This window comes from Penicillium expansum, assembly GCF_000769745.1.
Source record: "Penicillium expansum strain MD-8 chromosome Unknown contig108, whole genome shotgun sequence".
NCBI classification, from domain to species: domain Eukaryota; kingdom Fungi; phylum Ascomycota; class Eurotiomycetes; order Eurotiales; family Aspergillaceae; genus Penicillium; species Penicillium expansum.
Genome location: NW_015971236.1, coordinates 156,064 through 170,277, shown reverse-complemented (window position 1 = coordinate 170,277; position 14,214 = coordinate 156,064). Strand labels below are relative to the sequence as shown.

General features: G+C 49.8%; 4 protein-coding genes across 4 annotated transcripts; 2 read left to right on the top strand and 2 right to left on the bottom strand.

Moving 5' to 3' along the window:
- Positions 1 to 1,617: 1,617 nt before the first annotated feature.
- On the top strand, positions 1,618 to 3,509 carry PEX2_036170 (putative capsule-associated protein CAP1; the record flags this gene model as incomplete). Its single annotated transcript, XM_016740892.1, has 2 exons — positions 1,618 to 3,404; positions 3,458 to 3,509. The coding sequence occupies 2 exons, from the start codon at positions 1,618 to 1,620 to the stop codon at positions 3,507 to 3,509; spliced, it is 1,839 nt and encodes a 612-aa protein (XP_016601184.1).
- Positions 3,510 to 4,284: 775 nt separating this feature from the next.
- Positions 4,285 to 9,305, top strand: PEX2_036160 (Glycosyl transferase, family 8; the record flags this gene model as incomplete). Its single annotated transcript, XM_016740891.1, has 9 exons — positions 4,285 to 4,432; positions 4,480 to 4,958; positions 5,005 to 5,790; positions 6,575 to 6,602; positions 6,651 to 6,757; positions 6,803 to 7,387; positions 7,451 to 8,114; positions 8,165 to 8,456; positions 8,504 to 9,305. 9 exons carry the CDS (start codon positions 4,285 to 4,287, stop codon positions 9,303 to 9,305), a joined length of 3,891 nt encoding a protein of 1,296 aa, XP_016601183.1.
- Positions 9,306 to 10,152: 847 nt separating this feature from the next.
- Positions 10,153 to 11,185, bottom strand: PEX2_036150 (40S ribosomal protein uS3; the record flags this gene model as incomplete). Its single annotated transcript, XM_016740890.1, has 3 exons — positions 10,153 to 10,479; positions 10,569 to 10,882; positions 11,032 to 11,185. The coding sequence occupies 3 exons, from the start codon at positions 11,183 to 11,185 to the stop codon at positions 10,153 to 10,155; spliced, it is 795 nt and encodes a 264-aa protein (XP_016601182.1).
- Positions 11,186 to 11,540: 355 nt separating this feature from the next.
- Positions 11,541 to 13,769, bottom strand: PEX2_036140 (phosphatidylinositol-3-phosphatase YMR1; the record flags this gene model as incomplete). Its single annotated transcript, XM_016740889.1, has 2 exons — positions 11,541 to 13,226; positions 13,275 to 13,769. The coding sequence occupies 2 exons, from the start codon at positions 13,767 to 13,769 to the stop codon at positions 11,541 to 11,543; spliced, it is 2,181 nt and encodes a 726-aa protein (XP_016601181.1).
- Positions 13,770 to 14,214: the final 445 nt, after the last annotated feature.

Here is a 14,214-nt window from a genome sequence, read left to right as displayed (position 1 = left end):
GTAGACCATTTTGATTTGTGACAAAAGACTAACTCATATAACCGTACAACAAAGACAGTAGCAAGCCACAAGGGTCAACGAGGATCAGAGTATATCGATGGAGGGTCGGAGGATTGGAGGATCGGACGGTCGGGTAGTCGGGTGGCGCATTAGATCCACACCTGCTGGTGTGCAGTAGTCCAACTAGCCTGGTAGCCCCCCTTGAACATTATCGAGTAAATAGATGATACCTTTGCATTGCTGCCTACTGATTATACAGTTAAACCCTTCCAAGGTTCTTTTATTGGGATAAGTCACTCGGCAATAATCCTATACCAATGGGTGTGCTAATTGTTTCATGAAAAGCCGTTCCTCCTCAACCCCCATATACCTTGCAAATTTACTTTTTCCCGTAACATTTCCTTCAATGATTGCACTTCCTTGATCACTATTCGGTTAAGCTCGATATGAATTACATTTTGAATAAATCCAGTGTTGGGCGTCATCATTTCTTCCATGTCAAGAGATGATTGAAGATTATTGCCTCTCCCTGCGATACAGAGCCGCTCAGGAACACATACATTGTTTCGCAGCGCGGGAGCACAGGCTTTCAAGCAACAAATTTCAGTGAAATATGGGAAACTCGTTCAAGGAAATCCAAGCAAGGGCGGGGAACCCGGTCAAGAGTGTTTCCTGACTATTATGATGCATATGTAGGAGTTTGCTAGAGCGACAGGGCATGACAGCGGATACATCCATCCATGTAATAATTATAGTGAATCAGTCTATGGTATCATAGCAGGTAAGACGAGAGAAACTGTGCCTCATTCAAACAATGTTGACGATCGATAGTCTTGACTCACTATAACCCTACAGTACTTTAAACTCCCAATCTCCTTGGAGAGGAAGCTATGGAGAGAGATGGTAATATAATATATTGTGCTATCTGGACTAATTGACTCGGAGGAAAAGAAAGGAAAGGAATAAAGAGGGAGGCATCTAATCTATGTATTAGGCTATATACCATCTGTTGATTAGACGAGTTGAACGATAATGGAGTGGGGGATGTGTATTGTATTCCTCGTGTAGAGACTAACCTTTTCATACTAAAGGAAAGCTATTTAGGGCGGTTAGGTCCATCATATATTCACCCATATATATATATATATATATATACATCGATAATGATACTTTCTAGCTTCCGTATACATTTCTAGAATTTTAGTTGTTATATATGATCATATACTTACCCTACAAGCACTCAAAAAATCAGTATAACTATAAAGAGTCCTGAGGCATTAAGTTGATTGCCTTAGGTTATAAAGGACACTAGATGTGGCTAGCGTGGTGCATTTTATTGAGGTGAACTCTGGTTGGTCTACCGCTTTGCTTAGGTCATGCTTAATGAGCGCTAATATCACGTGAGCGAGATCGCTTAGGGAGCGATCATGTAATAGTGGACTCAGGGGCGTGCTCAGTTTTACCCAGTGAGCAAGAAGCGGCAGGGGGCCTGAGCGCTAAAACGGAAAGGGAATGCCAACTTTAGATGTGCCCTGGAGAGTACGTAGGTAGATTGTGCCGATTACGTTAGAAAGGCTTGGCGGATAAGGTTAATAGCCCGAGGTCAATTCTAGACTTATGGAGAACCCTCCTGAAGATTTAGCCTCGCTGTCCTTCTTCATGCATCCCCCCAATGGCAGCATGCGCATCCAACGGTTGATTGTATTACTCGCGATCGGTGTTCTTGCCTGTCTTTCTCTCCTATTATTACGATCATCGCCTTCCCCAGAGCAGCCCATAGAATTGCCTCCTCCCGAACCGATACAACATCCTCAGCTCCATGCGGGGCAAAACACATACCTCCCCGAGAAGGAACACCCGATCACGCGTCTGATTGGAAATGCCCAGCAGCATTTCAATCATGCGCAGTCACGACAATCAAAAACCCTGGCCGAGGCCGTGAGTGAATACCAGCGCCGCTATAATATGCACCCACCCCCATTTTTCGACAAGTGGTTCGAGTTTGCCAAGTCAAGAAACGTACAGCTCGTCGATGATTTCGACTCCATATACCACAACCTCCTCCCCTTCTGGGGTATGAAACCTAAGACGATTCGAGAACGGGCGCGCGAGACACTTGGATTTGACAATGCGGTACTCGGTGTTCTGATTCGCAATGGCAAGGTGTCTTTAACAGATGGAGGGGGTGACGACCGCAAGTGGCAGCGAGACGCCACGGCCGGTATGATGGATGCTTTTGTGAAATACCTGCCCGACATGGACCTGGTGTTCAATACCCACGACGAGCCACGCGTGATCCTCCCCAACGAAGACCTCCAGCGATTAATACAGAAAGCCAAGGACTTCACTATCCCAGCAGCGTTCAAGAAAACTCCGACTAATGCGTGGTCCCCACGTGCTTCAGACCTAAATAAAGGCGATCGCATCGCCGAGGTGCGCACCACTCGTTTCAACCGTTTCGCACACCAACCGACCTGGACAAACTCCCGAATCTCTTGTCCAGTTGACAGCCCGGCGCGCTCGCTCGAAGAAAACCCCTCCGACAACGTTGATCCTTACGCGTATGGCGAACTCGGCTTCATCTACAACACCACGGCGGCCTCTGACATCTGCAATACTCCCTCTCTCCGCCATACATATGGATTCTTTGACCGACCCAACGCCTTTGATGTCGTCCACGATCTGTTCCCCATCTTCTCGCAGAGCAAGATCTCCAGCTTCCAGGACATTATCTATCCGAGTCCCTGGTACTGGGCCGACAAGGTCCCCTACGACACTGAAAAAGACTATGCGTGGGAGGCCAAGTCTGACCGAATGTACTGGCGTGGCTCCACAACCGGTGGGTTTTCGCGCGCGGGTGGCTGGCGCCGACAACATCGGCAGCAATTTGTTGACAACGTCAACGCCTTGGGCACCACCGAAATTCTCGCTCGCCAGGGGGACAGCTGGGTTACCCAGGTCACCAACCGGGACGTCTATCGCGATTCCTTCGATGTCAAGTTCACACTTATCGGCCAGTGCGACCCGGATGATTGCAACGCGCAGACTGAATACTTTGGGGTGTTCAAGCAGGCCGGGCAACAAGATGCGTGGGCGCACAAGTTCCTAGTTGACATCGACGGCAACGCCTTCAGTGGGCGCTTCCACGCTTTTTTGCATAGCAACAGCTTTGTCTACAAGATCGCTATCTTCCGCGAATGGCATGATGAGTGGCTGAAGCCCTGGGTACATTACGTCCCTCTCAGCTTGAAAGGCAACGAGTACACTGAGAGCATGCGATACTTTACCTCAGAAGACGAGGGCAAAAAGGCCGCTCTTCAAATCGCCAACCAAGGCCAGCGCTGGGCACAAAAAACCCTACGAAATGAAGATCTGGAGGTTTGGTTTTTCCGGTTACTCCTAGAGTAAGTACCTCGTCATTTTATAAGAGAATTCTGCTAACTTGCTCACTTTTCAGGTATGGTCGCTTGGTAGACGACAACCGCGAACAACTAGGATTCGTTCTTTGATCTGTATATATTCCTTCGACGAGGTGATGGCTTTTTGTTTTTTTGGACTCCTGTTAATACCCCGTTTTTCTTGGGCCTGTTTCCTACCAATAATATTTGTGCATGTGGAGGCGGCGTTCGGTATGGCATAGAGTGAAAAAAGCTGTAAATTGTAGGCAATTTACAGTATAATATGATTGCATTCCTGAAATCGTATCCTGATCATCTGAATGATCTAAATTATGGAATATCCACGGATACCTAGGTACTCAATACTACATGTAAAATATGTAGGTACCCGTCGTCAACTCGGGGTCTACAACAGTCTACTCTGTACCCTAGAAAGATTCACCCACCTCCACAGTGGATCTACTAGCGTCAAGGTTTCTGCCCGTATTTTATGCATGCTATTTCAATTACATGCAGGTAAATAATAATACTCCGATCTATGAAATAACCCTAATTACACTAGAGAAACAATATACTATATAATATACTAGATAAGGCAGAGTAAATAATATCGCCTTAGAATAATGCTATATTTTTCGTAAAAATTGGACTATTATGGTAGTAATATAAAATATACTAAGCTATGGAGAAATAGATCGGTGATGCCTTACAAGTCAAATACACAAAGATATGACTGATTGAGGTACCTAGACTGTTGTACGGGTGCCCGTTTTATATCGCTGACTCAGGCGTGACGCTACCTGTGGACGGCCCGGGCTCCGTTTGCCCCAGCTCTAGATTTATTCCAAGCTAACTCCATCTCACTCCTTCAACACATGATTCCAATATGGGTAAATCCCTATCCCGTGCCTTGATCAGCGCGGCCGTCTTTGCCTACGGCTCCTTTACAGTTATTCTTTACGGTCTCATTGCCTTGGTGAAAGGCACATACTTCAAACGCCCCAATGAAAACGAGAAACGGGACCTACAGCTTGGTAAGCTATGTATTCACCATCGTGAAAGTTCTTTGCTGACTCTCCAGCTCGCAATCGCCTGTGGGATTTATCTAAAGACTTCGAAGGTCTCTCTCACCACATTCTAACTTTGCAGAGCGGATTCAAGTTTCACTTTGTCAGTAACGATATCCCGAACACACCGGAAACAATCAACTCCGATAAACCATTGGTCATCTTCATCCACGGATTCCCAGATAGCTGGGCGATCTGGCGACACATTATCGGAAACTCCGCTCTGCAAGAGGCCGTTTCGCTTGTTGCGATTGACCTTCCTGGATATGGAGGAACAGAGAGCCTGGAAAAATATACTGCAACAAACGTCTTGGAGAAATTGACCGAGCTGATCGTCACCCTGCGGACCCAGTATGGTGTGGACTCGGGCAATGAAAGCAACAAAAAGAGAACCATAATTGTCGCCCATGACTGGGGTTGTGTCTTGTCCATGCGCCTCGCTGCCGAAGCTCCGTCCCTGGCCCATCGGTTCATCCTGTCCAACGGACCATCAGTATGTCAGAACACCGGTGAAAATCGTATCTCAACTAACAATTTAGATGAAATTGGTTGAATCCAATATCCGCCGTCTGCTCTTCTCGGCCAAGAAGACGCTCGGTCACGCCTGGCGTTCACCACTGCACGCCCGCGTCCCGCTGATGCAAGCCATCCGAACCCTCACCCCTCTCGCCCGCCAGCTTGTCCTATCTGGCTATATCTTTGCCATGCAGCTACCGACGCCAATTGTCTCCTACTTCCTGTCCGGAGGCAACCGGTCATTGTTGAAAAGTTGCCACCTCACCTCGTACAACAAGGATGAATGCACCCCCCTCGACGTGGCCAACAGCATGGCTAGTACGATGGGTCCATCCGCCGCAGAATCGGATACCAAAACTCCCAGCGGTGATGCCTATCCCGCCAACCTCAGCGAACGCGCGTTCGCACATGTCATCCACATGGCGGCTTATTACCGTGATGGAGCGGCGATGGCGCGTTGGGTCAAGTCTATTGAGACGGTTGCTAGCTTGCACAGCATTTCATCCGGAAAGCGTATGGCGAGCAGCGGAGCTGGGTTGTTTGATGAAGGTCCCCCGGGCGCTCTCAGAGCTAGCACGACCATTTTCTGGGGCAAGGATGATATTGCTCTTGACCAGAGGATCTGTCTTGATGGAATGGGTGATTACTTGGTGCAGGGGTCCCAGATTGTGCTACTTCCCCATACTGGACATTGGACTCCGGTTGAGCGTGAGAGCGGGGCAGCTTTGATCAAGGCCGTTGAATGGGCTGCTCAAGGCGAAGAGGGGGATATTGTGACGGCCATTGGTGAATCTTACCCTGGTGTCCAAGTGGGTTTTTCACGATAAACACAGGCACTATGTATGTTGAACAACTTTGATATTCAACGTTTTCGTATTGCGGGGGGCAACCCCCGATCTAAAGCGGTTAGGGTGAAGATGATGTTGCCACTTCCATGTTAGACCACTTAGAGAGGATAGACTTCGATGTATATTTAGAAATTAAAAGCAGAGATCAGAGGACATAAGAATATAGAATATAGAATACTTATAAAGTGAGAAGAAAAAGAAAATGTAGAGAATTCATGGGGGATCGATGATTTACCCGGATGGCGGGAAACAACTCCACTTTCCCCTCGGGAGCTTTGACCTTAATTTGCCTTACATCTCGGCCTTTGCTTTCCACCTGGGCATATTATCTGGGTACTTAGCTTAAGAATCTTACTCGCCACTCCTTCTCTCCCTCTCTCTCTTTCTCTCTCTCAATCTTAAGAGTTCAACCTTACACAACATGCAGTGAGAAAAAAAATCTCCTGTTTTCGTCCCCCCTCGAATCTGCGTCCGGTCCAGGTACCACAGTCGGTGTATCGCGCTACCGGTCTGAACTGTCATTGGCAATTGACAGGTTAAATATAGCCCGACAGCTCTTCTTCTTTTTGGTGTTTTTTTCTTCTCTGCTCCAGAATTTATCGGGCGTCTGATCTTTTTTTTTTTTTTTTGGGCTGTTGGAACTGTGGCATGATGGATTCCAATGGAGGAGCAGTCTACTGCACGGTATTTTAACCCCCCTCCCCCTTCCCATTAGTAATTATGGCGTAAACTGACAATGAGACAGCTTCTTTTAAGTGACAATTACCTTCCTGGTAGATTCTCATTCATGTGGAATGTGACATTATTCTAACTATCTACAGGTGCTATGGTCCTTGCCCATTCCCTACGCGACAATGGTACAAAAGCGAGGTTGGTGGCGCTCTTCACGCCAGACAGACTACAATCGAGCACTATCGACGAGCTAAGGGTACGTACAGCATTCCCCAAACTATGCATTTGTCTTACATATTAGACCGTCTACGATGAGTTGATCCCAGTGAGCTCAATGGTAAACGACACGCCGGCGAATCTCTGGCTCATGGACCGTCCAGATCTGATTGCCACATTCACCAAGATCGAGCTCTGGCGCCTGACACAATACCAGCGGGTTGTTTACATTGATTGTGATGTCGTAGCTCTCCGAGCCCCCGACGAGCTGTTATCACTGGAAGCAGACTTTGCTGCCGCGCCTGATGTTGGCTGGCCGGATTGCTTTAATAGTGGAATGATGGTTCTCCGACCTAATCTACAGGACTACTATGCTCTAAGAGCACTCGCCCAGCGAGGTATCAGCTTCGATGGCGCCGACCAGGGTCTGCTGAATATGCATTTCCGGGACTGGCATAGGCTAAGCTTCACGTATAATTGCACGCCAAGTGCCAATTACCAGTACATTCCTGCGTACAAGCATTTCCAGAGTACCATCAGTCTTATTCATTTCATTGGTGCCCAGAAGCCATGGAATATGCCGAGGCAGATTGTCCCGCTGGAGTCCCCGTACAATCAGCTTCTAGGCCGCTGGTGGGCTGTCTATGACAGACACTATCGTCTGCCATTTGTAAGTGATATGCAAGATCATGAAGATGTGTGGACTAATATATCTAGGTACCAATCACGGCAGTTGATATTGAAAAGACGGTTTTGGCTCAAGGAGATCAAGTCCATACCCCTCGCCGTGACACCCCTCGTCACGAACCACCTCGCCACGAACCCCCTCGTCACGAACCCCCTCGTCACGAACCCCCTCGTCACGAACCCCCTCGTCACGAACCCCCTCGTCACGAACCCCCTCGTCACGAACCCCCTCGTCACGAACCCCCTCGTCACGAACCCCCTCGTCACGAACCCCCTCGTCACGAACCCCCTCGTCACGAACCCCCTCGTCACGAACCCCCTCGTCACGAACCCCCTCGTCACGAACCCCCTCGTCACGAACCCCCTCGTCACGAACCCCCTCGTCACGAACCCCCTCGTCACGAACCCCCTCGTCACGAACCCCCTCGTCACGAACCCCCTCGTCACGAACCCCCTCGTCACGAACCCCCTCGTCACGAACCCCCTCGTCACGAACCCCCTCGTCACGAACCCCCTCGTCACGAACCCCCTCGTCACGAACCCCCTCGTCATGACAACACTCCTCATTATGAAATACAACCAACATCTGAACAGCAGCCTGGCCATGTTGAAGAACTCACAAGCTTCCACGAGGAACCACATCAAGCACCGCCAGTCGAGCACAGCCATTCAGAACCGCACCATGAACACTCCGCTCCCGCTAATGTACAGTATGCCGCTTTCCCCGTATTGAGTATGGTACCGCAGTATGTTCGCGGAGAGGAGCATGTCTCAACCTATATCTCACCATTGCCTCCTGCGCCAATCACTTTTGCGCCTCAACTGAGCCATGAAACATATGAGAATCAGCTACAAACGCAGGTGCAGATCCAGACCCAGGCACAGTTGCCGACACAGACCCAGGCACCGACACACTATCCCGATGGCCATATTCACCAACCACAGCCGCTAGCCCCAATTCATCCTCCAATTATCGAGTATCAATCACCCCCATCTCCGGTTGAAGAGGTTTCGACTTTTGAGGCGCCAAGATCCGAGTGGGATCCCTCACGGTGAGAGCTTATCCCTCTGTATCATCTACAGTACTAATATCCCATAGTGAGCCACCACCGGTCAACACGAAACCTGAAGGCTTCAGTCTACAACAGAAAACCTACAATATGTCTGAGGACACGCATCTATTCCAACCCCCGTCATCCTACCCAGAGGCACCGAAAAACATGTGGTACGAGGTTCCTGCCAAACCGGAGCCCAAACCTATCACGATCTTCCCCTGGGAGGGCCATGCTCCGAAGCCCACCCGCATCTTCGCCGAGGAGACACCTGTGGAGTTTGTGGAACCTCCCGTGATACCTGACGAACCAGAGCAGCATTCACTCCCAAGCGAGCCAGCCCTTCCTGGGCCCTCCCCTTCCTACACTCGGGTACCGTTCGAACCCAGTGCTGAATCATGGCAAACATACACCCGCTCCAACGCCTGGGATGAGGACCCAGAGATCCAGCGCTACATTGAGACGATCCAGGCACGGCGCACAAAATCACAAGTGACCAGTCCAGGAGCTCAGTCCAACAGCCCCGGGAGATCACCCCCAACCCCAGGTTTCCGCCCCAGCACCAAGATCACCGACTTCCCAACGGAAGTCGAGCGCCCCAGTCTGCCTGTAACGCCGGCCCCAATCCGCCGCACCAGCTACGGGGATGAGGCCTCCGGTACGGCCGCCCTCCCTACTGCTGAGGGTGTGCCTAGCCAGGAGGAATGGGTGGGTGTCACGGTTGATGTGTTCTCTTCTCTCCTCGGCGCAACGTACTTATTGTGGCGGTCTACAGAATCCCCTGGCTCAGCTCGAGGAGCTGCATCGTCGGCACTCGGAGGTCTTGGAGCATCCCGAACTGCTGTTTAGTCGGCTTGCCGCTACCACATACCGTGAGCGTTGACAGTACTCATTCCCTTTCTTTACTTTCTTTTGTGAATCTTGGATAATATGATTCCATTTGTTTTATGATTAACATGGTTAGGGCATGTACCGCATCTTGCTTGATTGTTTTTGCATATGCATATGTATGGAAATTTCTTGGATGATATTTTGTTATGAAATAATAATAGCGACATTGAACGAAGCATTGCGTTCTTCCTACTCTTGCAGTCCAGCTGGAAATCGATCCATGGATGTACGAATATTATCGTAAGACTAGAGATATATATAGCGGTGTCCATTGGGCTTCTAACATTGTTTTCGTTTCTTTCTCCCTAGCGCCTTTGTCTTACATGTTTATAACAAAAGATAAAGCAAACAGCCCCAACGCTCTGAATTCGCTAGTCCTACCAAATAGCCCGTCAATGGGTTGATATATACGCCCTAGTTCAAAAATTGCCCAGTCACATCCGAACCAAAGTAATATCAACGACCCGAATGTGGACACGGGATTATATCCTCATACTACGCACAGTAGGACACAGGCACTTGGTAATCGAGAAACGCGCGTGGGAACCGAGAACAGATTTCGAGTCTTTGTTTGCAGTATATGATGCCTGATAATCAATGACAAATAAAGCGTGCTTGGCCAATATGAACCAGGTATCAAACACCTTTCAACTGGCCTCCACCGCTTTGGCCAATACAAATTATAGGATTGCGAATAGGAGGCTTTGAAGGTCATGTAATTTTGATTGCGTGAGGTAGAGTATCAGGTTAGGTTAGGACAGATGGAAGAAAAAGGAAGAGCCGGGCCTAATGTAGATAAAAACATTTACTCCTGAGCGAAAGTCTCCGCACCACCCTCTGCCTCTGCGGCCTGCTGCTCGGCAAGACGCTGCTGCTCGGCGGCCTGCTGAGCGGCGATAGCCTTGGCACCGTAGTCCTGGCTCATGGGCTGGAGAACGGGCTGCTCCTCCTTGGGCTCGATGATGGTGACCGAGTCGGGGAGAGTCTTCTGGGGGCCGGCCTTGCCCTCGGGGTCGGAGCCGCGCATGATCTTAACCTTGATACCGAGGACACCCTGGCGGAGGAGAACGTGACGAGTGGCGGAGTCAATGAACTCCTTGGCGGGCTGACCGGAGTGGATCATGAAACCGTCCTGTTACTTGTATTAGCCATAATGTTCTTCCCAAAACTGTTTCTTTTGCGATCGATTCGTCGAGCGCAATTTCCCTGGTATAGACGTACAGTGAACTTCATGGACTTGGCACGGGCGGCACGGAGCTTTCCGGACACAACAACCTCGCAACCCTTGGCACCGGACTCCATGATGAAACGGAGGACACCGTAGCAGGCACGACGAACGGCAAGACCGTTAAGGAGCTTGTAGCGGAGGGACTCGCACTGAGCGACAGCGGAGAGACCGCGGTTCTGGACCTTGGCGGCGTAGAGGGAGACGGAGTTCTCGGGGAACTTGAAGCGCTTCTGGATGAGGGAGGTGAGCTCGCGGATGCGGCGACCCTGCTCACCGAGAACCTCCTGGGTGTGGGTGGCACGGACAACTGGAAAGCCCGTTAGCATCAAATCCCCCATTCGAATTCCGTAGATCCCATCGCGATCGTAAATCTGTCTCTTCCTCCTCTTTCCAGGCTATTTCACCAGCAATTTCCAAGCGATAACATGAGGGATTGGTTTTTCGGGTTCGACGTACTGATGTCGGTGACAGTGGGAGTCACACGGACTTCCACACCGGAGTAGCCCTCCTCGGCCAGCTCGCGCTGGAAGAACTCGTTCAGCTCGGCATAGAAGACACCGTCGGCGACGAACTTTCTGCGCTTAGAAATAGCTCCCTGAACAGCGGCCATTTTGACGTTCCTGGTGGTGGTGGAATCGGGGGTTGTCGACGGAGGGGATCGTGGTCAAGAGACTTCAATTCTGGGAGTGCATTATTTAGTGGGGATTTTTCGGGACTAGGGCTGCTTGCCCGTTTGGGCCAGGGCTCAACCCTCGCTTGCCGGCGCCTTTCCTGTTTCGTCCTAGTGTTATCACCTTATCTTTGAGGCAAAATTAAGGCAATAAGGCAACAACTTTTATTACATCTAACTATATTGTACTCCGACACCATTGGACGAATCACTTTATTGGTCGTATGAACGCGGATGCATAACATAAAGTTGTAAATGCTTGAAATTCATATCCGATTCCTTTCATTACCCTAGTTCATTGCATCTCTACTTCTAACTCGGTTGTTTTATCGGTGCCCGCTGGGAACGCAAGCTTAGATACGCCCGAAGTCACAGCTGTCATCCCCGATACATCAGTCAATTTACCAGCACTGTCCGGTCCTGCAGTCTCAATACCAGTCAGCACCGTACTTTCCCGGATGTCACTGGGTGTCGGTGAGGAACGGGGGCCGTTCATCTCTGCATCTGTTCGACCGAATACCTCATTCCACCACCGTGTTTCATTGACCTGGGGAAAGATAAGTCGTTCCTTGCCTCGCTGATTGTCATCGATGACAGGGTCATATCGAGGGTTCGTGAATTGTTCCCGGCGAGCGAGGAAGTAATCCCAAACGCTACGGGTTCGTTCACTGGCCTGGCATTCCACGCGTTCTTTCTCGTTGTTGAACAAGAATGTGCCAAATTGGCAGGAGTAGAGATGATACAGAAGTCGTCGCAGGAAACGCTCGTTAAATTCAAATCGTGTCGGGTGTTGATGAAGCAGCTGATATGTTGCATCCAAGAACTGGTGGAACACAGGGCTCGTCTCTTTTGGTTTGGTTATCTCCTTCTCGGACACCCCTGAGCGCGGTGTAGTAGTAGGTTTCTTCACAGGAGTGTCAGAGTCATAGTTTTGAAGCTCTCCATCTGAGTCTGGCAAAGAGTCACGGCTATTGTTATCCCGACCAAAGAATCCTTTGGCACTAAGGAAAGCATTTTCAATAGCCTTCCCTGCGCCCCCACCGTCACCAAAGGCACGGTTTGGATCCCCACCGATGCGTTCATTTTCGATCTGGAACCATTTCTCGCTATTCAAATGACCAGACCGGTGTCGGAACATGTGTCCAAATGAAAGCCAGTCTTTCTCTACCAGCACCATGAAGCCCTCCAGCGTCCGAAAGTAGGGATCTAAACAAATCTGGCTCAGCGCACTGAGCTGGCTCGTGCGGTCCCAGCCATCAGAGCAGTGGATCAAAACATGCGAATGAGTAAGACCAACTTGACGAGTGATCAGTCTGGCTCCCTCCAAGATCCCACCAATGTGCTTCAGCCAGCCGCTGCGCGCTAGCTGGTCACGATTTGGCCCTAATGGAGTTACATCTGACTCCTTCAAGGCATCAATCACCTTGTTCAGCGAGTCTCGCATGACATGGATATTGTCAATACCAAGATATGCCTTAGTAGCGAATTTGTAGTTGTCCATGTTCTCTGATCCAAGTCCAACAGCCTGCATGGCAAATGCATTCACCGTGGGACGTGCGTCTACGATCAGGTTCGATTGCTGGGCGCCATATATCGAGCGATGGTCCTCATAATCTCCACTTGTAGCGGCTAACAAGTCGTCCTCAAGTTCCTCAGCATTGCTCAATTCGGGAACCACCACCTGACTCGTCTCTGGACTGCTTGAATCTTTTTCTTTCTCTGTGGCCGAGAAACTCGCTAGCGGCCGCTCAGATCGAGAAGTTAAGAAGATAGCGGACAGAAGCTTTTCGTCTTGAATGCTTCGGTTCTGGCGGACACCGACCAGCGGCTGTGAGCTTCTGGTGATGGTGCAATTATTGATAGGGTGGAAGTATGTGAGGGCTGGAATTCTTGCTCGAGATCGATAGCGCCCTGCATAATTAAGTGTATTGTCGGAGATGGAACAAGGTACGGGAATGAGGGCGGGATAGGTTGGGGAGAACTAAGATGTGTTAATGAAGCACATTTGGATGAGTTTGCGCAAGCATACCTCATAGTTCACATTGATCTCTGAGAGACGCCATGCCTTTCCTTCATCCAAACAACCCTGGCGTGCCCATTCCTTGCGCGGGTCATACAACTGCCACCCATTAAACTCCTTTTCTGGCGGGGGAGGTTGATAGCTAAAGGCGTAAAGCTTATCGATACGACTAGATTTGCACGTCCACTGTTTGATACTTTCAAACACATCTCGTGCTTTGTGCTCATTTACAAAGTAGAAACAGACAAACGTGAAGTCTCGGCATCTGAGACGGATGGAAGAGAGCTGACGGGAGGCCGCGGGAGCTGGCCGCAGGGTGCAGAAAGCGATGATAGGGTATGTGATCCACAGCTCTCTGGGCCTTGTTATCGCGCCCTTTATCTGGTCTTCTGGAGAGATTGGTGGGGTGTGCGAAAAGATGAGGTGGTGAGGGGTTAAATGAAGAGTACCATCGACCTGCTCTCCGCGGCGAGCCAAGGTCACATGGTCAACCTGGAGCGACATGGTCAGTGAGTGGGATATTTGTAGCGCTTAAGATAAGTTCTCCAAACCTTGGCAATCCGTGTTTTCTCCATACCGTGTAAATCACTGGCGTGTAGCCTTCATGCTGAATATGCTGGGTGAGGGGAACAGTGGGAACAGTAGGATCGGAGGGCACAGCAGAGATTGTGAGTGAGATGGATCAATATAGGTATATAAATTTTATTGTGGACCTGTAATCAATCAGAGCGACTAATCAGTCTTAAACACCTGCCCAGTCTTGGAGGTACTGTGAGGCGCGCAGAGTAGTTAGGATGAGAGGTGTTGCACGTCACGAGCCTTGGTCGGCTGTGGGGCCCAAGGTCACGCCTACGGCCTACAACGTCTGGCAGGTATATGATATGTTGCATGTGTTTTTGCTATACTCAGTGAGAATAGAGTTGTTTAAATTGAGGCATCTTGACTCATG